This window comes from Scomber japonicus, chromosome 24, assembly GCF_027409825.1.
Source record: "Scomber japonicus isolate fScoJap1 chromosome 24, fScoJap1.pri, whole genome shotgun sequence".
In the NCBI taxonomy this organism is placed as follows: Eukaryota; Metazoa; Chordata; class Actinopteri; order Scombriformes; family Scombridae; genus Scomber; species Scomber japonicus.
In genome coordinates, this window is record NC_070601.1 from 2,000,178 (window position 1) to 2,021,350 (window position 21,173).

Here is a 21,173-nt window from a genome sequence, read left to right on the forward strand (position 1 = left end):
AGGAGGGAAGGAAGGAAGGAAGGAAGGAAGGACAGAAGGAAAGAAGGAAGTAAAAGGAACGAAAAGGAGACAGCAAGGAAAGAAAGGGAGGAAGGAAGGAAGGACAGAAGGAAGGAATGGACCCCTCGGCGGGCCGGTTCTGGCCCCCGGGCCGCATGTTTGACATCTCTGCTGTAACTGCTGTGAGTGTATAAAGTGTGTGATCAGATTTTTCGGTGGCGTATTCCTTTAATAGAATTTGTGATTCAGGCCGACGTGAACCGACTGCTAACGAACCTTTTCACACTTTGGTTTCCATGACAACCACCTGAGGCTTCAGTTCTCAGGATCACAGGACAGTGCAGGCTTCGGAGCGAGGTCTTTGCTGTGCGTTGCCCCGGTTACTGCTGCTGCCTCCGCCGCCGGCTGCAGCGGGGGACGGAGGCTCTCCCTGGACGGCTGCGTCTCCCTGGACGGCTGCGTCCCCGCTGGCGGTTGCCTCCGCCGGGGTTTGGTCTCTCTCGCTGCTCTGCTTCGACCTGGAGAAGGACAGCCGTCTGAAGAGAGACAGCTGACAGGACGACAAAGGATAGAGCTGCCTTTTAGTTTCTCCTTTATGTCTCTTTTGACTGTTCCTTCTTTCTGTCCTTCTTTCCTTCCTTCCTTCCTTCCTTACTCCTTTCCTTCCTTCCTTCCTCCCTCCCTCCTTCCTCCCTTTCTTCTTCCTCCCTCCTTTCCTTCCTTCCTTACTCCGTTCCTCCCTCCCTTCCTCCCTTCCTTCCTTCCTCCTTTCTTCCCTCCTTCCTCCCTCCTTTCTTCCCTCCTTCCTTATTCCTTCCTCCCTTCCTTCTTTCCTCCCTCCCTCCCTCTCTCTTTCTTTCCTCTGTCCTTCTTTCATACCTTCCTTCTTCCTTCTTTCCTTTCCTCCCTTCCTTCCTTCCTCCCTTCCTTCCTTCCTCCTTTCCTTCCTCCTTCCTTCCTTACTCCTTTCCTTCCTTCCTTCTTCCTCCCTTCCATCCTTACTTCCTTCCTCTCTCCCTCCCTCCCTCCCTCCTTCCTTCCATTCCTTCCTCCATTTCTTTCCATCCTTCCTTACTCCTTTCCTTCTTTCCTCCCTCCCTTCCTCATTTCTTTCCTTCCTTCTTTCTCCCTTCCTTCCTTCTTCCTCCCTTCCATCCTTCCTACCTTTCCTTCCTCTCTTTCTTTCCTCCCTTCCTTCCTCCTTTCCTTCTTTCCTTGCTTCGACCTGGAGAAGGACAGCCGTCTGAAGAGAGACAGCTGACAGGACGACAAAGGACACATCTGCCTTTTAGTTCAGCCTTAACGTCTCTTTTGACTGTTCCTTCTATCTTTCCTTCTTTCCTTCCTTCCTTCTTTCCTTCCTTCCTTACTCCTTTCCTTCCTCCCTCTCTCATTTCCTTCCTCCTTCCTTCTTTCCTTCTTCCTTCCCTCATTTCCTTCCTTCCTTCCTCCTCCCTCCTTTCCTTCCTTCCTTCTTCCTCCCTCCTTTCCTTCCTTCATCCTTCCTTCCTTCCTTACTCTTTTCCTCCCTCCCTTCCTTCCTTCTTCCTCCCTTCCTCCTTTCTTCCCTCCTCCCTCCCTCCTTTCCTTCCTTATTCTTTCCTCATTCCTTCCTCCCTTCATTCTTTCCTCCCTCCACCCCTCTCTCTTTCTTTCTTCTGTCCTTCTTTCATACCTTACTCCCTTCCTCCCTCCTTTCCTTCCTTCTTTCCCTTTCCTTTACTTTCCTCCCTTCCTCCCTTCTTTCTTTCCTTCCTCCCTCCCTCCCTCCCTCCCTTCCTTCCTTGACTTGAGGACAACAGGAGGGTTAATCATATTTTAGCCTTTAACCCTCTTTACATCAAGGTTTCCAAACAGATGTCTTCACTTCATTCAATTTACTGTCACAGACTTCCATCGATCAACTTATCGATTATTGGACTAATCGTTCTCATATTCATCAGTTTTTTCTTGTATAACGATATATTCTCGTACCTTTTTGTTGGAGCCTGATTGGTTCTTTGAGTCGCTCTCTGTCGTCCCGTTGGCCGGTTTGGAGCCGTCGTTCGTCTTCTCTTCAGCAGCGGAGTCCGAGGGCTCCTCTGTGATTTCTGCTGCTGGTTAAAAAAAGGTAAATCTGTGTTTCATGGATGCAAAAAAACTATGATTAACCCTCCTGTTGTCCTGGAAGGAAGGAAGGGAGGGAGGGAGGGAGGAAGGAAGGAAGGAAGGGAGGAAGAAGGAAGGGAGGAAAGGAAAGAAGGAAGAAGGAAGGAAAGAAGGGAAGGAAAGAAGGAGGGAAGAAAGGGGGGTGGAGGAAGTACAGATGGAAGGAAGGAAGGGAGGAAAGAAGAATAAGACGGGGTCAATTTGACCCGGGAGGACGACAGGAAGGTTAATTTTTTTCATAGAGAGAAAACAAACGTTTACCTCTCTGCTCTCCGTCAGGCACAGATTCTTCTTTCAGCTCTTCAGGTTTCTGGAAAAATAAAATAAAAAGTCACATTGGAAATTAAAAAAAGTCAAAAAATATTAAAAATATATTGAAATATTGATTTACAGGAGTCTCTTCTGCTGGTTTCTCTGTTGAATCCTCCAAACTCTGCGAGGACGGTTCCTCTGCCTCCGCTGAAGTATCGTTCACCTCTTCCTCGTCTTCCACGTCTTCATCATCAATATTGTCCTCCTCCTCCTCCTCCTCATCACCTCCTTCTTCTTCTTCTTCATCTTCTCCCTCCTTATCTTTACTCCACGTCTGAGCCAAAAAAAAAAGAAAAAAGAAGTGAATTAACCCTCCTGTTGTCCTCAGGTCAATGAAGGACAGGAAGAAGGAAGGAAGGAAGGAAAGAAGGAAGGAAGGAATGAGGAAGGAAAGGAGTAAGGAGGGAGGGAGGGAAAGAGGAAGGAAGGAAGGAAGGAAGGAAGGAAAGAAGGAAGGAAGGAAAGGAGGGAGGAAGGAAAGGTGGAAGGAAGGAGCGGAGGAAGGAAGGAAGTGAGGAAAGAAGGAAGGGAGGAAGGAAAGGTGGAAGGAAGGAAGGAAGGAAGGAGGAAAAGAGGAAGGAAGTAAGGAGAGGAAAGACGGAATGAGGAAGGAAGGAAGAGAATAGAATAAAAGTTCACAGCATAAAACCTCCACAAACTTATTTTAATCTAAATATGATGTATGAGAACTACTGGTGGAGAGAGAGGGATAATTGGTTTCTAAACGGGAGGAAAGCATGAAAAATGTGGCAGGAAATAAAAAAACTAAAATCTTGTATCAACGCTATAAAACTGGGAATATGTTTGAACTAAACATCATGAACTAGAGGCTCTCTGTAACAACTCTGTTCTCTTTAGTGCTGAATGAAGCCGGTAAGGAGACAAGCAGCAGCAGGGACTACAGCTACAGCAGGGACTGATGGTAGGAGGATTACAGGATTATAATCACAAAGACAATGACGTGACTCGAAAGGAAAAGAAAAGAAGCCCCACCTGCTGCTGGAGGCGGCCGATCAGATAATAAGTGGCAGGCTGCAGTTTGGAGGGTTAGTCTTCACTTTGTTAACCCTCGTGTCGTCCTAAAGGGTCCCTAAATTGACCCGTCTGGTTTGATTGTTCCTTCTTTCCTTCCTCTGTCCTTCCTTTCCTCATTCCTCCTACCTTTCCTTTCTCCCTCCCTCCTACCTCCCACCTTTCCTTTCTCCCTCCCTCCTACCTTCTTTCCCACCTCCGTCCTTCCTTTCTTCCTTCCTTCTTCCTCCCTCCCTGCCTTCTTTCCTTTACTCCCTTCCTTCCCTTCTTCCTCCCTCCCTCCCTTCCTTTCCTTCCTTCCTCCCTCCCTCCTACCTTCTTTCCTACCTTCTTCCTCCCTGCCTTCTTTCCTTTACTCCCTTCCTTCCCTCCTTCCTCCCTCCCTCCTTTCCTCCCTTCCTTCCTTGACTCAAACACAACAGGAGGGTTAATTGTGTTTTTCACTCTTGTAAAAAGAGCGTTTTAATCTCAATGAGGCTTTTCCTGGTTAAATAAATGAATGAATGATGAATGAAGGCAAAGTAAAAATATAAAGGAAGTGTTGAATTAGCTCTACTCTACTGGCTTTGACACAGTCTGCTGCCCTCGCTTTCTCTTTTCATAAAGGAAACACTGTTTTAGACCGCTGATTACCTCCAATTGTTTAATATTTTGCTCGTTAGTTATATATTAGCTTCATGTTTTCATTCAAGACATTATTTCCAACCTACTTTGTGTTGGCTTTTTTATTTTTTTTTAATCGTTGTTAAGCAATCGTCAATGAAATCCAACACTTCCTGCACAGATGTTTCACATTATAATTGTGACGCATTTGTTCCACTTGAACTGCTGGAAAACTTTAAGTGTGAAACATCTTAAAGCCATGAAGTGTTGAGGTTCATTGACGGCAGATTAACAGCGATTCAACAACACGACAACAGCATGGTAGAAAAGGACTGGAAATAATAAGCCAATGAAAACGTAACTGCGTTCAAAAAGTGAAAGAAGACAAAATATCAAATATTATAAATATAGTAAATAAAGTAAAGCTTTCTTCAAACATACAGAACAGTGGATAATATTTTCTACCTTTATATAACACGTATTAAACTAGCAACCATAGACTGTATAAAAGAAATGGACGTAACATCCATGACGTCACCCATTGGTTTGTGGACTGCTGCTCGGAAGCCAATAGTTTCGAATCTAGGCAGCGCCATCTTGAAAATTTCAGGTGCATGCTGGGAAAAATAAAAATACAGATTCTACTTATATGGGCATGAGGCGGGACCATGGGCGGAGCGGGGAGGTTGCTATGGTTGCTAGGGCTGGATCTCGAGGACATTGGTCAATCAACCTGTCAATCAGGACGTAGCCACGCCCTAATGCATACCCTGCTTTATCGTCACATATAAAATCAGGGAGGCCAAAATGTCCCAAATGAACATCATACTGCATTGAAGAAGGCTTTAAACTAGCGATTGAGACCATAAACACATTTTGAAAACGTTTACTGAGGTTAGAAATCAAGTGAGAAGTTGGTGAATTCTCCATTGACTTGTATAGAGACGGTCGCCCCCTGGTGGCCTTTTGATAGAATGCAGGTCTAAGTTACTTCCTGGTTGGCTTCATTTCAGAGGATCGGTACTCCCCGCCTGCTAGCAACCTGCTTTCATTTTCTTTTAGGATTTCAACTTGAACTCATTTCTTAAAGACTCAAACACAATATAAAACAAACAAAACATATTTATTAGAAAAAGCAGAACTGAACAAAAGCAAAGAAACAGGAAAAGTTAAAAAAAACAGAAAGTAGAAAGAATAAAACAAGTATAGCTTTCACTTTGCAGCGACTACATGAGCAGCGTGAGACGAGGCAGGTCTGAATAAAACATCTGAGACAGAAACAGCTTAAAAAGAAAAAATAGCAATGCGTTAAATAAATGTTAAATAAAGGAGACGGTGAAAGGCACTCTTTGTGATAAGCAGCTGCCTCCTAAAATTCAAACTTGTAAACGGATAGTTGTAGCTTCAGGTTGATGAAGACTGAGCCTCAAACACAGAAGCACAACATTCAAGTAAACATGATGATGGCTGAAGTCAAACTCAGAAACTTCAGGTAAGAAAAAACCTTCTGGCAGCATCTGACCTTAAAATTGAGGTAAAACTCGCCCTGATCCAAAAATATGAGTAAACATTTTTCCATAAAACTTTAATAAATATAGTAATCTTTGACCTTAAAATATGTTTTTATGGTGAGACTCAACCCAAACTTTGCTTTTTAACCCTCTCCCCCTAATCAGCAATTAGTTATCTTCTCCAGTTTATATCCATCTTTCTATTTCAAAAGTATTTTTGGGAGGCTTTTCTTTGCAGATGACAACTTGCTCTTTTGTAAATCTGGAAATGAAGGTAAAATTTGCCATAATCTGAAAATATCAGTTAACATTTATCTATAAAACTGTAAGAAATCTAAAATTACTTGACCTTAAAATATGTTTCTTGTGAGACCCAACCCAACTTTTTCATTTTTTAATCAGTTATTAGTTATCTTCTCCAGTTTGTGTTCATCTTTCCATTTTAACCCTTACATGCTGTTCACATTCAACTCATATTTAGTCTCTATATATAATTTCAGAAGTATATAATATAATATAATGGTCCAACTTTACACTGGAGAACAAAACGCTTTCAGTCAGTGATATTAAATTCGAATGAACGGTATTTTTAAATGGTGGTTTTTGACCATTTTTGAATAAATATGAGTCAAACACAAACAAAATCTTCCTGTTTTTGTATAACCTGGGTCACATGAGGATAACTCATCAACATTTTGGGGCTAAAATAAAAGTTTTTTTACGGTGTTTTTAGACCCTGAACAGCATGAAAGGGTTAAAAGTCTGTTTAGGAGATTTTCTTTGCAGACGACACCGCTCTCTTTTTTACAGATAAAAACACAAATATGAGCTTTTTTCTTACATTATTTCTTTTAGTGCTGAAACAGATAATGATTAATCAATTAGTCAGCTGATTCATCGATCACTAATCAATAATAAACCAGTTCCTTTAGTGTGAAGATTATCTGCTTTTCTCAGTTTTATATATTTTTTAACCCTTGTGTCGTCCTCCTGGGTCAAATTGACCCCATCTCTTCTTTCTTTCCTTCCTTCCTTCCTCCCTTCCTTCTCTCCTTACTAACTTACTTACTTCCTTCCTTCCTTCCCTCCTTACGCCTTTCCTTACTCCCTTCCTTCTCTCCTTACTTCCTTCCTCTTTCCCTCCCTCCTTCCCTCCTTCCTTCTCTCCTTAATTCCTTCCTCTTTTCGTCCTTACTCCTTTCCTTCCTTCCTTCCTTTCTTCCTTCTCTCCTTAATTCCTTCCTCTTTTCGTCCATACTCCTTTCCTCCCTTCCTTCTCACCTCCTTTCCTTCCTTCCTTCCTTCCTTCCTCCCTTCCTTCCTTCTTCCTCCCTCCCTTCCTTCCTTCCAGGACAACAGGAGGGTTAATCTTGGACTTTTGCGAACTGATGATAGTAGAGCTGATCGTGATTATTGATTATTGATTATTGGTGATTATTTGAGGTTGAGGTATTGAGGTAAAACATCGTCCCAGAACTCCTCTGCTTCTCCGGCTGCCTGACCTTTGACCCCTGACCTCAGTTTACCTCTGGTCGTAGTTTTAGCACTTTGTCTTTTAACGTCAGCAGACTTTTTCTTTTTGACAACCTCTTCCTCTTCTTCTTCCTCCTCCTCTTCTTCCTCTTCTTCCTCTTTCTCTTCCTCTTCTTCTTCCTCCTCCTCCTGCTCATCTTCATTGTCAACCTCTTCCTCCTCTTCTCCCTCCTCGTCTGCCTCATCCTCACTTTTTTGTTCCTCTTCTTCTTCTTCCACTTCTTCCTCGCTCTCTTTTTCATTCTCCTCCTCTTCCTCTGCCGCTGCTTCTTCTTCTTCCTCCTCCACTGCTTCTCCTTCTTCTTCTTCTTCTTCTTCTCTTTCACTCTGCTCCTCCTCTTCGGCCTCCTCCTCTTCTCCTTCTTCACCCTCTTCTTCACTTTCTGCTTTCTCACTACTCTCCTCCTCTTCCTCCTCAGCACTACTCTCCTTTTTCTCCTCCTCCTCCTCTTCCTCACCTTCCTCCTCCTCTTCTGCTTCTTCTTCTGCCTCACTCTCGATATCACTCTTTTCTCTCTCCTCTTCCTCCTCCTCCTCCTCCTCTTCTGCCCCACTCTCTATATCACTCTTCTCTCTCTCCTCTTCCTCCTCCTCCTCCTCCTCTTCTGCCTCACTCTCTACATCACTCTTTTCTTTCTCCTCTGCAGATTCTTCCTCTAATTCACCCTCCTCTTCCTCCCCCTCCTCTTCCTCCTCAGCTTCATCTTCCTCCTTTTCAGACTCTCCTACTCTGCTTCCTGACTCATGACTCGAGCCTTCCTCGCCTTCCTCCTCTTCTTCTTCTGCATTTCCTCCTTTGCCTTTTCTCTTCTTCCGTTCATCCTCACTTTCACTACTCTTCTCCTCCTCTTCCTCCTCCTCTTCCTCTTCCTCCTCCTCTTCCTCTTCCTCATCCTTACTTCCCTCTTCATCTTCATCGGTGTCCGACTTATCATCTGGCTGAACCGTGTCACTATCATCTTCATCTTCTTCTTCTTCTGAGCCTTTCTCTGTACTCTTGCTGTGCTCCTCTTCTTCATCGCTTCCTTCTGCACTTGTCGTCTTCCCTTCCTCTTCCTCTTCCTCTTCCTCTTCCCCTTCAGCTGTTGCAGAATCCGTCTGATCCTCGCTTTCCTCCTCGCTCTTCTCGTCCTGACTCGTCCCGGCTTCTTGACCCTCTGAATCAGGGGTGATGTGGATGCTGACTTTAGATCTGTTGCTAAAATCGGCGGTGTCGGATCCTGAATCTTCGGCGCTCTGTGACTTCCTCGTGACTTCCCTTCGGACGCGGCGGCGGCTGCTCTCGGATGCGGACGGCGACGGCGAGCTAGAGCGACTCCTGGACGTCGCCTCTCGGAGTAATGCTGATCCTGCGACCACAGAGGCAGCTCCGGCGACCAACCCGCGAGATAAAGCTTCTTTAGATGTTTGCTTTTTAGATTGAGACTCTTTCTTAGATTGAGACTCTTTCTTAGATTGAGCCTCTTTTTTAGATTGAGCCTCTTTCTTAGATTGAGCCTCTTTCTTAGATTGAGCTTCTTTTTTATATTGAGCCTCTTTCTTAGATTGAGCCTCTTTTTTAGATTGAGCCTCTTTCCTAGATTGAGCCTCTTTTTTAGATTGAGCCTCTTTCTTGGACTCAGCCTCTCTTTTATTTCTCTCATTCTTTGACTTTTTTAAGTCTTTTGACATTTCTGGCGAGCTCTCTCGTTTGTGTTGACTTTTTACGGCTATCGGTTTGCTTTTGGACTGTTTAACTTTCGCCTCAGCAGATTCAGAGCCAACCCCTAAAAGTGTCTTTCTGCTTTCTGGACGTTTACTCTGTTTAGAGTCTGGCGCCATTTTCCCGCCGACCTCTATCAGCTGGCTTTTCGCCTGAACCGGCCTGAACCGCTGCGTGGACGCCGCCTTCCTAATGTCGCCGACACTCGGAGGTTTGTTTTTACTGCGGCTCCTGTCCAGCTCCTCCACAGCCAGGATCAGATTCTCTTTGTTCTGGCCGGCTGTCTTCTGTCTCTGAGCGGACAGAGAGCGAGCCCTGCTGTGGCTCTTCAGGAGCTCGGTAGGTAACGCCCGGCGAGGCGAGACGGTCTGGCTTCTACGAGACGAAGCCGTCGAAGAGAAACTGCTCTGCTTCGAGGGCGTTCTCTCCTTTTTTAGGTCCTCTTTCTGAGATTTTAAGGCCATACCATGCTTACCCTTCCTCTATCCCAGGCACGAGAGAGCAAGAAGAGGATGGAAAACAGGCATGCATTAGAGATGGAAAAGAGACATGCAGAAAAATCAAGAGACAGAAAGAAATCAGTAGTTTAAGACGGAATAATGACCAAAGGCCATCAAGTCGCACAAGTCTTCCTCAAACCTCTTGGTGTTGAAACATTGAGTCAATTTCCTAAAATATATAGAAAGTTTGAAGGTTTCTTTAACAACAAGAAGACAATTTAGATTCATTTGATTTTGTAGATTAGAAAAAGTAGATTTGAGGTTGTTTGTGTTTTATAGATATCGTCTTAGATTTTGAATATTGTAATATGTTGATATGGAATAAGTGTCTTTTCCTGCTTTTAAAGGCTGAATTACAGTAAAAATGTAATTTACTGAGCTTAACAGACTGTTATATTATCTGTTTTTACCCACTTAGTCATTATATCCACATTACTGATGATTACTTATCAAAAATCTCATTGCATAAATATTTTGTGAAAGCATCGATAGTCATCTCTACAATATTGTCAACATATCAATATCGAGGTATTTGGTCAGACATATTGTGATATTTGGTTCTGCCCATATCACCCAGCCCTATTTTTTCAGTTTATATCAAATAAATGTTTAAATTAAATGTTTCTTTTGGCTAATTGATGATGTTTTGGAGAAATTGGAAGCCACAAAAGTCTGATCAGGAAAGAAACTCCAAGTGTGAAGAAGAGTTGTTCGACCTGATGCACCTCACAGAAATGATCGGACTCAAGTAGAAACAGGAAGAGAGGAGAATGACGGGGACTCGATAGTAATGATGCCGAGTTACCTTCTGAACTGGAGACAGCATGAGTGTTTTATCACTGGGGTCCATCTTCATCATGTGCGTCTATTGGGAGGGAATTAACAACAGGAAGAGAAATGAGAACTTCATCATGTGCCAAAGAAGACAGCGTTCATTCAGGGGTGGATTATGATGGTTTATTCCTCTCTCACCATGTTGAGGAAGTCCGTCGTGTCTCCCAGTCCTCGGACGCTGTCGGTGTCCGTCAGGCTCTCCACAACGCTGTCTGTCTCGTCCCCTGTTTGCTCTGATGACGGAGGAAACACGGCGGCACGTTAGACCAGAGGAACAGCTGACTTCTCCTGACTTGAGTGATATGTCAGCACTATTTATGGGTACCACTTTATAATAAGTCTTCCCTTTAATATTTTAATTTAATTTTTAGTCTTTAATTTCTCTCTTTATGTATTTTTCTTTGCGTTCATGAGTCCACAGTTATCAGCTCGTCACTCACCTGTACGGCACTTTGAAACACGCTGTATAAAAGTAACTTAATCTATTAAGAATCTAGTTATGATTTGCTTTATTAACCTTCCTGTTGTCCTCGAGTCAAGGAAGGAAGGGAGGAAGAAGGAAGGAAGGGAGGAAGAAGGAAGGAAGGGAATGAAGGGAGGAAGGAAGAAGGAAGGAAATGAGGGAGGGAGGAAAGGGGGGGGGGAGAAGGAAGGGGGGAGGAAGGAAGGAAGAAGGAAGGAAAGGAGGAAAGGAGGGAAGGAAGAAGGAAGGAAAGGAGGGAAGGAAGAAGGAAGGAGGGAGGAAGGAAGGAAGAAGGAAGGAAAGGAGGGGAGGAGGGTAGGAAGAAGGAAGGAGGGAAGGAAGGAAGGAGGGAGGGAAGGAGGAAGGAAGAAGGAAGGAAATGAAAGAAGGAAGAAGGAAGGAGGGAGGAAGGAAGGAAAAAGGAAGGAAAGGGGGGAAGGAAAGGAAGGAAGAAGGAAGGGAAGGAAGCAAGGAAGGAAAGGAGGGAAGGAAGAAGGAAGGAGGGAGGAAGGAAGGAAGGAAAGGAGGGGAGGAGGGAAGGAAGAAGGAAGGAAGGAGGGAAGGAGGAAAGGAGGGAAGGAAGAAGGAAGGAAAGGAGGGAAGGAGGTAAGGAAGGAGGAAGGAAGGAAGGAAGAGTCAAAACAGACGGGGTTAATTTGACCCGGGAGGACGACAGTAGTTCAGCTTTATGTTAACGGCCAGTAAGATAATAGAAATAAAAGTGATATAATATGAAATGTAATTAGATTTTTGACTCTTTTTTTTTAAATATATTGGATTATTAATTTAATTAGATTTAAATTAAGATTATTAAAATGTGTGTAATTGAGTCCTAGTCCCGGAGGACGCATGAGGAGGTGGAGGGGAGGTAGGTACCCTTGTGGTGTGACCGTGCTTTCCCGTGTTGGTGAGCGCCGTTGAGCACCTTTCTGTGGCTCAGCTCGGGCGGAGGCAGTCTGGGCGGGACGGTCTGACCGGAGACGGGCGGCGGGTGGAGGAGGCCGAGCGTCATGGCGGGAAGCGTGCGGAACGAGGGGCCGAACTGGTCCGGTGATCGCTCCTGTAGAGAGGGGGGGGGGGGTTAGGAGAGAGTTTGATTTTATGTGTATGCATGCATATTTTTATCTTGTGAGGGAAGATGTACTTCTATTTATTCTGTTTATCTTGTTGCCCGTCGAGGGGTCCAGTCCGTCCCACTTTCCTTCCTGTGTTCTTTTCCTTCCTTCCATCTGTCCTTCCTACCTTCCTTTTTTGCTATTTCCTTCCTTCCTTCCTTCCATCTGTCCTTCCTACCTTCCTATTTTCCTATTTTGCTATCTTCCTTCCTTCCTTCCATCTGTCCCTCCTACCTTCCTATTTTCCTATTTTGCTATCTTCCTTCCTTCCTTCCTTCCATCTGTCCTTCCTACCTTCCTTTTTTCCCTTTCTTCCTTCCATCTGTCCTTCCTTCTTTCCTTCTGTCTGTCCTTGCTACTTTTCTTCCCTCCTTCCTTTTGTATGTCTTTCATTTTCTTCCCTTCTTATTTCCATCCTTCCTTCCTTCCCTCCATCTTTTTAATGATCCGGCCCACATGAGATCAAATTGGTTTGTATGTGACCCTTGAATGAAGATGAGTTTGACCCCCCCCCCCGATCTGATCTTCCGGAGCGGCGGACCCACCCGCTCCCTCCTGCGGACCCGAGCGGAGAGGCTCCTCTGCAGGGTTGACGAGTCGGCCGTGTCTCCCAGCAGCTCCACGTACGGTTTTTCCAGGAAGTCCTCCGTCACGTCGTCCTCCTCCAGGGAAACGTCTCCGCAGCTCTCGTCCCTCGGCCGAGCCAGAACCACCATGTGACAGCCGCCGCACGGAGCCTGGGGGGGGGGGGGGGGGGGGGGGGACAGGAAGTGTCGGTTATTTGGAGGACTGGTTTTAAAAAAGCCCTTTGTGACTAATATCTATGAAAAGTAGTTTATTAATAAGCTTTACTTACTTTAAACCAGGGAGGTTAAACATGAGGCCCGTGGGCCAGAACCGGCCCTCCGAAGGGTCAGTTCTGGTCCACTTTCCTTACTGTCTTCCCTCCTTCCTTCCTTTCTTCCCCCCTTCCCTCTTTTCTTCTCTCCCTTTTTCCTTCCTTCTTTCCTTCCTCCGTTTCTTCTTTCCTTTCCTCTTCCTTCCTTCTTTCCTCTCTTCCTCCCTTCCTTCCTTCCATCTTTCCTTCCTCCCTTTCATCTTTCCTTCCTCCCTTTCTTCTTTCCTTTCCTCTTCCCTTTCTTCCTTCCGTCTTTCCTCTCTAACTCCGTTCCTTCCTTCCATCCTTCCATCTTTCCTCCTTCCTTCATTCTGTGCATCCTACCTTCCTTCCCTCCCTCTTTCTTTCCTTCCTTCCTTCCTTCCTTCCTTCTGACCCACATCAGACTAAACAGCTGTGAACCTCCTTTATAAAATATAAATTAAGATCTGACTGATGCTAGATTTATGACGCTGATACAGATTCTGGTTCTGATATAAATGAAACCCACTTACCGCCTGAACGTTGTATTTGAGGAAGCGCGGACACAGAGTTGGTTTGAACTGGTTGGTGAAGTTCTCCTCTCCCAGTCCCAGTTTCCCGTGTCTGCCGTCTCCGAACGTGTAGAGCAAACCTCCGTCTGAGGGGAACAGGAAGAGGAACAGGAAGAGGAAGAGGAAGCATTTTAACCATCAGTCTGAGACCCTTAACGTCTCCTCTGATATCTGCTCATCAGCTGTTCGTTACCCGTGACGACGGCCGTGTGGTTTTCTCCGCAGGTCACCGAACACACCCGACCCTTCCTGAAATGCTCCACCGGGCGAGGCAGCCGCGACTCGAAGATGAACGTGCCGTGACCGAGCTGCCCGAACTGACCGAGGCCGAAGGTGAAGACGTTGTCCTCTGAAAAGACACAAATATTAGTTTCACTCTCAGTGGTTTTGATTTATTTTAAGATAGTTTAAAGGATGACTGGTGAGTCAAATTCTATATTTTTCTCCTTGTTGAACTGATCCTCTAACAAATATTTACTGTGTGTCTGAAGTCTGACGTATAAACTAGTGAAGATATAAACTGAACTGTTATCACACATGCTCAGTAGCCTGGACAGGAACAAACTCTTTAAAATAAAAGATTTTAAAATAAAGGAGTAAACTCTTCAAAATAAATAAATAAAAACCTTCATAATAAAAGCACAAACTCCTCAAAATAAAGAAACTCTTCATAATAAAAAGAACAAACTCTTCAAAATAAAAGACTTCAAAATAAAGGCACAAACTCTTCAAAGTAAAGTAACTCTCTCTCTAAAATAATTTGTTACTAACAGAGTTTGTGCCTTTTATTTTGAAGAGTGTGTTCCTTTATTTTGAAGAGTGTGTGCCTTTATTTTGAAGAGTGTGTGCCTTTATGATGAAGTCTGTTCCTTTATTTTGAAGAGTTTATAGTGTTTTATAGTAGTTTTCGGACATTAACAGAGGAACATGAAGAAGAATCCTCAGAGTGATCCTTTAACATCCTGTCGTCGTGGTTTTTTACCCGTGAGCGCCACCGTGTGTCCTCCGCCGCACGCCACCTGCTTCACCGGTTCCTTGATGCTCTTCACCCGCTGAGGGAGTCGATGTCCGGCCAGCTGGTCCGTTCCCAGTCCCAGTTTACCGCTGTCCAGCTCGCCGAACGTGTAGAGAGCGCCGGTCGCTGAAGAAGGACACAAACCCACGGATTTTAAAACATGATGATCGATTGTGACGAGTTTAGGAAAAGAGACGAAGAGGAAGAGGACAAATACAAACAGGAAGTGATTTTACTGACGGGGATGAAAGAGGAACGTCACCTTCCTTCCTTCCTTCCTTCTGTCCTTCCCTCCTTCCTTTATTCCTTCCCTCCTTCCTTCCTTCCTTCCTTCTGTCCTTCCCTCCCTCCTTCCTTCTGTCCTTCCTTTCCTCCTTCCCTTCCTCCTTCCTTCCTTCTGTCCTTCCTTCCTTCCTTCCCTCATTCCTTCTGTCCTTCCCTCCCTCATTCCTTCTGTCCTTCCTTACTTCCTTCCCTCCCTCCCTCCTTCCTTCCTTGCTTCTGTCCTTCCTTCTTTCCCTCATTCCCTCTGTCCTTCCTTCCATCCCTCCCTTCTTCCTTCCTTCCTTTCTTCCCTCTTTCCTTCTTTCTATCCTTCCCTCCCTCCTCCCTTCCTCCCGTCCTTCCTTCTGTCCTTCCTTCTCTCCCTCCTTCCTTCCTTCCTTCCTTCCTTCCTTCCTTCCTTCCTTCCTTCCCTCCTTCTGTCCTTCCACAGATTTTAAAACACTATGATTGATTATGATGAGTTTAGGAATATAAAAGACTTTCTGAGACTTTTGGGGAAGAGAAGTGGTTGAAAGATAGATTTTTGACATTTAAAACTTAATTCAGAGTATTTTACAGTACAAACCAGGAAGTGTGATTTTCTCCATTTTATAGTTTTCCTGCGGCTCACCTGTGACTAAGGCGGAGTGGTAGTACCCGCAGGACACCCAGGTGATGGGCCGTCCCACGATGACTTCCTGCGGAGACGAGGCTTGGCTCTCCTTCCCCAAACCGATCTGACCCTCGGTGTTGTCGCCCCACATGAACAGCTTCCCGCTCTCTGCGGCAGAGATCACATCCAGGACGTCAGGACACGTTACTAAACATGAGGCTCGTGGGCCAAAACCAGCCATCTGAGGGGTCCAATCCGGCCCACTCTCCTTTCTATGTTCTTTTCCTTCCCTCCATCTGTCCTTCTTTCCTTCTATCCTTCCTTCCTTTCTTGCCTCCTTCCATCTATCCTTCTGTCTGTATTCCCTTGCTTCATTCTTTCCTTCCTTCCCTCCTTCCTTCCATTTGTCCTTTCTTTCCTTCCTTCCTTCCTTCCTTCCTTCCTTCCATCTATCCTTCTTTCCATACTCCCTTTCTTCCTTCTGTCCTTCCTTTGTTCTTTCCTTTGTTCTTTCCCTTTTTTCATTCCTTCCTTCTGTCTGTCCCTCCTTTCTTCCTTCCTTCCTTCCCTCCCTTCTGTCTGTCCTTCCTTCCTTCCCTCCTTCCTTCCTTCCTTCACTTCCTTCCGTCCTTTCTTCCTCCCTTCCTCCCTTCCTCCCTTCCTCCCTCCCTCCTTCCATCCTTCCTTCCTTCCATCCTTTCCTTCCTTCCTTCCATCCTTCCTTGAATTTACCTGTGAGAGCAGCGGACGTATTTGAGCCAGCAGCGAGCATCCTGATTGGACCACGTGAGTTAAAGAAGTTGAGTCTCTGGAAGGCCGTCCTCTCCTCGCAGTGTCCGAGCCCCAGCTGACCCTCGCTGTTCCCGCCGGCGGCAAACACCTTCCCCTGAGCTACACAGACAGAAAATAACGATTAATCTATAAGAGTTTAAATTCCTCAGTGAAGAGAAGAGGAAGTGAAGAGGAAGAGGAAGTGGGATCAGATACTGACTGGTGCAGATCAGCGTGTGATTCCTCCCGCAAGCAACCAGCTGGACCTTCTCCGACTTCAGAGCTGAAATTATAAAAAACACAAACTCACATTAACTGTTAAAAATCCCTCCGTGGCGGTTTGTTCTTCCTTCCTTCCCTCCTTCATTCCTTCCTTCCCTCCTTCCTTCTCTGCATCGCTTTTATTGATTCAGTTATTCTGTTTGCTTTTATTGTTTTAATTGTCTTTTATTTTGTAAAGCATCTTTGAGTTTTGTTAAAAGCACTCTATAAACTCTGTCCTTCCTTTCTTTCTTCCCTCCTTCCTTCCTTCCTTCCTTTTGTCTGTCCTTCCCCCCTCCCCTCCCTCCTTCATTCCTTCCATCTGTCCTTCCTTCCTTCCTATCGTCTGTCCTTCCCTCCCTCCTTCCTTTCTTCCTTCCTTTCTTCCTTCTTTCTGTCCTCCCTTCCTTTCTTCCTTCCCTCCTTCCTTCTGTCCTCCCTTCCTTTCTTCCTTCCTTCCTTTCGTCTGTCCTTCCCTCCTCCCCTCCCTCGTTCATTCCTTCCTTCCTTTCTTCCTTCCTTCCTTCCTTCCTTCGTATCATCTGTCCTTCCCTCCCTCCTTCCTTCCTTCTTTCTGTCCCACTTTCCTTTCTGCCTTCCCTCATTCCTTCTGTCCTTCCTTCCTTTGTTCCTTCCCTCCTCTCATTCTTTCGGTCTTCCCTCCTTCCTTCCTTCCTTTTGTCTGTCCTTCCCTCCTCCCCTCCCTCCTTCATTCCTTTCTTCCTTCTGTCCTCCCTTCCTTTCATCTGTCTTTCCTTCCCTCCTTCCTTCCTATATATCAAATAGACACAGTTTAGATTTTAGTCTAAACTTATTTTAAGTCATTTTAAAAATATTTAAAAAGTGAATGTTGCCTGTTTATGATAAAAACAGCTGCAGGTCATTTTTATATCCTGATATCTTGAGATTAACTCAATTTAAATATCATTTTTATTTATTTCTGCACTATAATCCACTCAGTATAAATACTTTACCATCCTGGATATGTATGCATGTAGATATTTAATTTAGTTTCATGTTATTTTATTTATTTAAATCAGTGAAGAAGAACAAAAACCTGATGAGCAGCTTCTACTTATTGTCTTCTTCTTCTTCTCTGGATTAGAGCAGATTATTCAGTCTGGGATTACAAATCTGCAGGTTTCCTTTTCTTTTTAACACTTAAACACAGCATCTAATAACCTATAAATAGTGAAATAAAGTCTCAATAAATGCTTCAGTTAAAAAAAAAAAAACCCTCAGCAGTGTTGGATTAATTTTACTAAGGAGATATCACCTGTCAGATTTCTTCATCACGTTCAATTAAAATCAGGATAATCCCGTCATTACTAAAATCCTCTCTGGTCTCTGCAGCACGATGCTCAACAACAACAACACACACACTGAGAATATCAATAATACTACATCACTACTGTATAATATGTGTCTCTATCTGTGTTTCTATATATGTTTAAATAAGACTTAATATGAGCATGGAGGAATATATAATAGGACCCTTTAATTTAAATATTTGTGCAGCTGATTTTTACATTTTTATTTATGCAAATGTACAAAAATTAGTGTGTTTATTTAAAAAAAGCTTCAAAAATCAGCTGCATTCTTCATATTCTATACAATATTCACCTGGACTGGACAATGGTGATTATAAATGTCTTTTTTTTAATTATAAATCAGAATATGAACAGTATGTAAAGGGTTAAGTCTGTTTAAAATAATTTAGAACTAGAGCTGCAATGATTAAATTAACCAGCAAGAGATTTTAGTCATTTCTTAAGAAGAAAATGTCCAAATTCTCTCATTAAAACTTCTTAAATGTGAATATTTGGGGGTATCTTTAATCCTCTGTGACACTAAATTTAATATTTTAAAGCTGTGGACACAATATTTTACATTTTAGGACTTCAGCTCTGGCTTTGAGAGACATTAATCCACATTTTATTAACCAAGCAACACACTGATTAATCATAAAATAAAGGATAGTTGCAGCCCTTAAATCTCCTCCACCTTCTAAATTATGTAACAATATTTAATGTGAAGATTTTAAAGTGTTATTCTTGTTAATTGGTTTCTATTTCAGCCTCTCAGTGAAGCAGACTGACAGCAGCTGTCTGTGGCAGCACTCACACTAAACACTCCTCTCTTCTTTCTTTCTTTTCTTTCTGATTTAAAAAGGGAACACAGAGCTATTTTAACACCCACCTTTGACACAGGTGGGCTTGCTGACGGTAAGTTTGGTTCCCAGACCGAGCTGACCCCAGTTGTTGCTGCCGAACATGAAGAGTTTTCCATTTTCTGTGGAGACAAAGACGGACAGGACTGAGCTTCATCTACATAATGACATCATTTAGCAGCAGAACAAAGTAAACTGTGATCCAGGTGCATCAGAGCTTTAGTTAACTGATATAATGCTGGGAGAGGCTCTTACCTGTTATTAAGGCGGTATGTTCGTCCCCACAAGCTATTTTAAGCGGGACGTCATTTTTGAGCCAGAATTTACTCGGGACGTTGTCGGCAAATTTGCTCTTTCCAAATGTGAAAACTGCTCCTGATTCTGTGAGAGAAAAAAGACATCAGAACTTTGTTTTTTCTTCTTTCCTCTCCCATTAATCATCTCAGCAGCCCTCACATTTATCTGGTGACCCTTTGGAGGGGCCCCGCCCCTAGGTTGGGAACCACTGGACTAAACTAGCTAACTGTATATAAAGTAGTATAAACTAGCTAACTGTATATAAAGCAGTATAAACTAGCTAACTGTATATAAAGTAGTATAAACTAGCTAACTGTATATAAAGTAGTATAAACTAGCTAACTGTATATAAAGTAGTGTAAACTAGCTAACTGTATATAAAGCAGTATAAACTAGCTAACTGTATATAAAGTAGTATAAACTAGCTAACTGTATATAAAGTAGTATAAACTAGCTAACTGTATATAAAGTAGCGTAAACTAGCTAACTATATATAAAGTAGTATTAACTAGCTAACTGTATATAAAGTAGTATAAACTAGCTAACTGTATATAAAGTAGCGTAAACTAGCTAACTGTATATAAAGTAGTATTAACTAGCTAACTGTATATAAAGTAGTGTAAACTAGCTAACTGTATATAAAGTAGTGTAAACTAGCTAACTGTATATAAAGTAGTATAAACTAGCTAACTGTATATAAAGTAGTGTAAACTAGCTAACTGTATATAAAGTAGTATAAACTAGCTAACTGTATATAAAGTAGTATAAACTAGCTAACTGTATATAAAGTAGTGTAAACTAGCTAACTGTATATAAAGTAGTGTAAACTAGCTAACTGTATATAAAGTAGTATAAACTAGCTCCACCTCCAGCAGCTACACCAGTAACATGCTGCTCTAACACTGATGCTTCACTATTAATAATCTAATGATGTCATATATAATAATATATCACTACTTTTACTGTAATACTGCATGCTACATCACTCATAATACTGCAGTACTTTTACTGTAATACTGCATACTACACCACTCATAATACTCCAGTACTTTTACTGTAATACTGCATACTACATCACTATAATACTGCAGTACTTTTACTGTAATACTGCATACTACATCACTATAATACTGCAGTACTTTTACTGTAATACTGCATACTACACCACTCATAATACTCCAGTACTTTTACTGTAATACTGCATACTACATCACTATAATACTGCAGTACTTTTACTGTAATACTGCATACTACACCACTCATAATACTGCAGTACTTTTACTGTAATACTGCATACTACACCACTCATAATATTGCAGTACTTTTACTGTAATACTGCATACTACATCATTCATAATACTGCAGTACTTTTACTGTAATACTGCATACTACATCACTATAATACTGCAGTACTTTTACTGTAATACTGCATACTACATCACTATAATACTGCAGTACTTTTACTGTAATACTGCATACTACATCACTATAATACTGCAGTACTTTTACTGTAATACTGCATACTACATCACTCATAATACTGCAGTACTTTTACTGTAATACTGCATACTACATCACTCATAATACTGCACTACTTTTACTGTAATACTGCATACTACACCACTCATAATATTGCAGTACTTTTACTGTAATACTGCATACTACATCATTCATAATACTGCAGTACTTTTACTGTAATACTGCATACTACATCACTATAATACTGCAGTACTTTTACTGTAAAACTGCATACTACATCACTATAATACTGCAGTACTTTTACTGTAATACTGCATACTACATCACTATAATACTGCAGTACTTTTACTGTAATACTGCATACTACATCACTATAATACTGCAGTACTTTTACTGTAATATTGCATACTACATCACTTATAATACTGCAGTACTTTTACTACAGTTAGCCAGCGAGCTAAAACAGAAGCTAACATGAACTAGTGTGTTGGTTTTATATTGAAACGTTTAGTTATAAAGCAGTTGAAGCGTTAAATAATAACATATAACCGTTATTTACCCGGTATATCGTCCTCAGCCTCTCCTGCCATCTCTGCAGGACGGTAATCCGCTTTGCTCGCTGTCAGGTTGTTGTTGTTAGTGCCCGTCTGGTTGTCAACCCGGAAGTAAACAAAACGTCTCCTAGGTTACGACGCTACCCTACGTGACCGTTACAGAGCAACGACGTCTGTTTTTAAGGCTTTAGTTATTCGTTATTCATCCTTTTTATATTTAATTTTACTTTATTTTGTTTTATTAGGGCCCGAGCGCTGACCAGCGCGAAGCCCTATTGTATCTGTCAAGATTATTATTATTATTTTTCTTTTTCTTGCACGACGACGGCCTTTTTGCCCCCCTGAACGTGCCCCGAAAATCACCAAAGTTTGCACGCAAGCCAGACCCGGCGAAAATTTCGATATTTCATGGTTTGCACAAATGGGCGTGACAAAATGGCTCTCTAGCGCCCCCTACAAAATCAATAAAAGCGAGCCCCTCGTGACAGATTGACATAGAGAAACGAAAGTTGGTACACATGTTCAACATGTCAAGACGCACCAAAAAGTCTCTTGGACACATACC

General features: G+C 42.9%; 1 protein-coding gene across 1 annotated transcript; it reads right to left on the bottom strand.

Annotated features, from left to right (window-relative positions):
- Nucleotides 1-315: 315 nt before the first annotated feature.
- On the bottom strand, nt 316-20,693 carry rpgrb (retinitis pigmentosa GTPase regulator b). Its single transcript, XM_053314833.1, has 20 exons — nt 20,614-20,693; nt 18,534-18,659; nt 18,308-18,400; nt 16,068-16,130; nt 15,809-15,967; nt 15,095-15,244; nt 14,167-14,325; nt 13,378-13,533; nt 13,146-13,270; nt 12,299-12,490; nt 11,515-11,698; nt 10,314-10,408; nt 10,147-10,206; nt 8,085-9,323; nt 7,044-7,589; nt 2,540-2,686; nt 2,410-2,458; nt 1,975-2,096; nt 479-550; nt 316-444 (listed from the first exon to the last, which is right to left on the bottom strand). Exons 1-20 carry the CDS (start codon nt 20,642-20,644, stop codon nt 316-318), a joined length of 3,897 nt encoding a protein of 1,298 aa, XP_053170808.1. The 5' UTR covers nt 20,645-20,693.
- Between the last annotated feature and the right edge of the window lie 480 nt (nt 20,694-21,173).

Coding starts and splice junctions, on each gene's coding strand:
- rpgrb (XM_053314833.1), bottom strand. CDS start 20,644: ATGGCAGGAGAGGCTGAGGACGATATACCGG. Junction 13,534..14,166: donor ACACACGGTGGCGCTCACGG/GTAAAAAACCAC, acceptor GTGTCTTTTCAG/AGGACAACGTCTTCACCTTC. Junction 2,687..7,043: donor CTCAATACCTCAACCTCAAA/TAATCACCAATA, acceptor GAAGAAGAAGGA/GGTGATGAGGAGGAGGAGGA.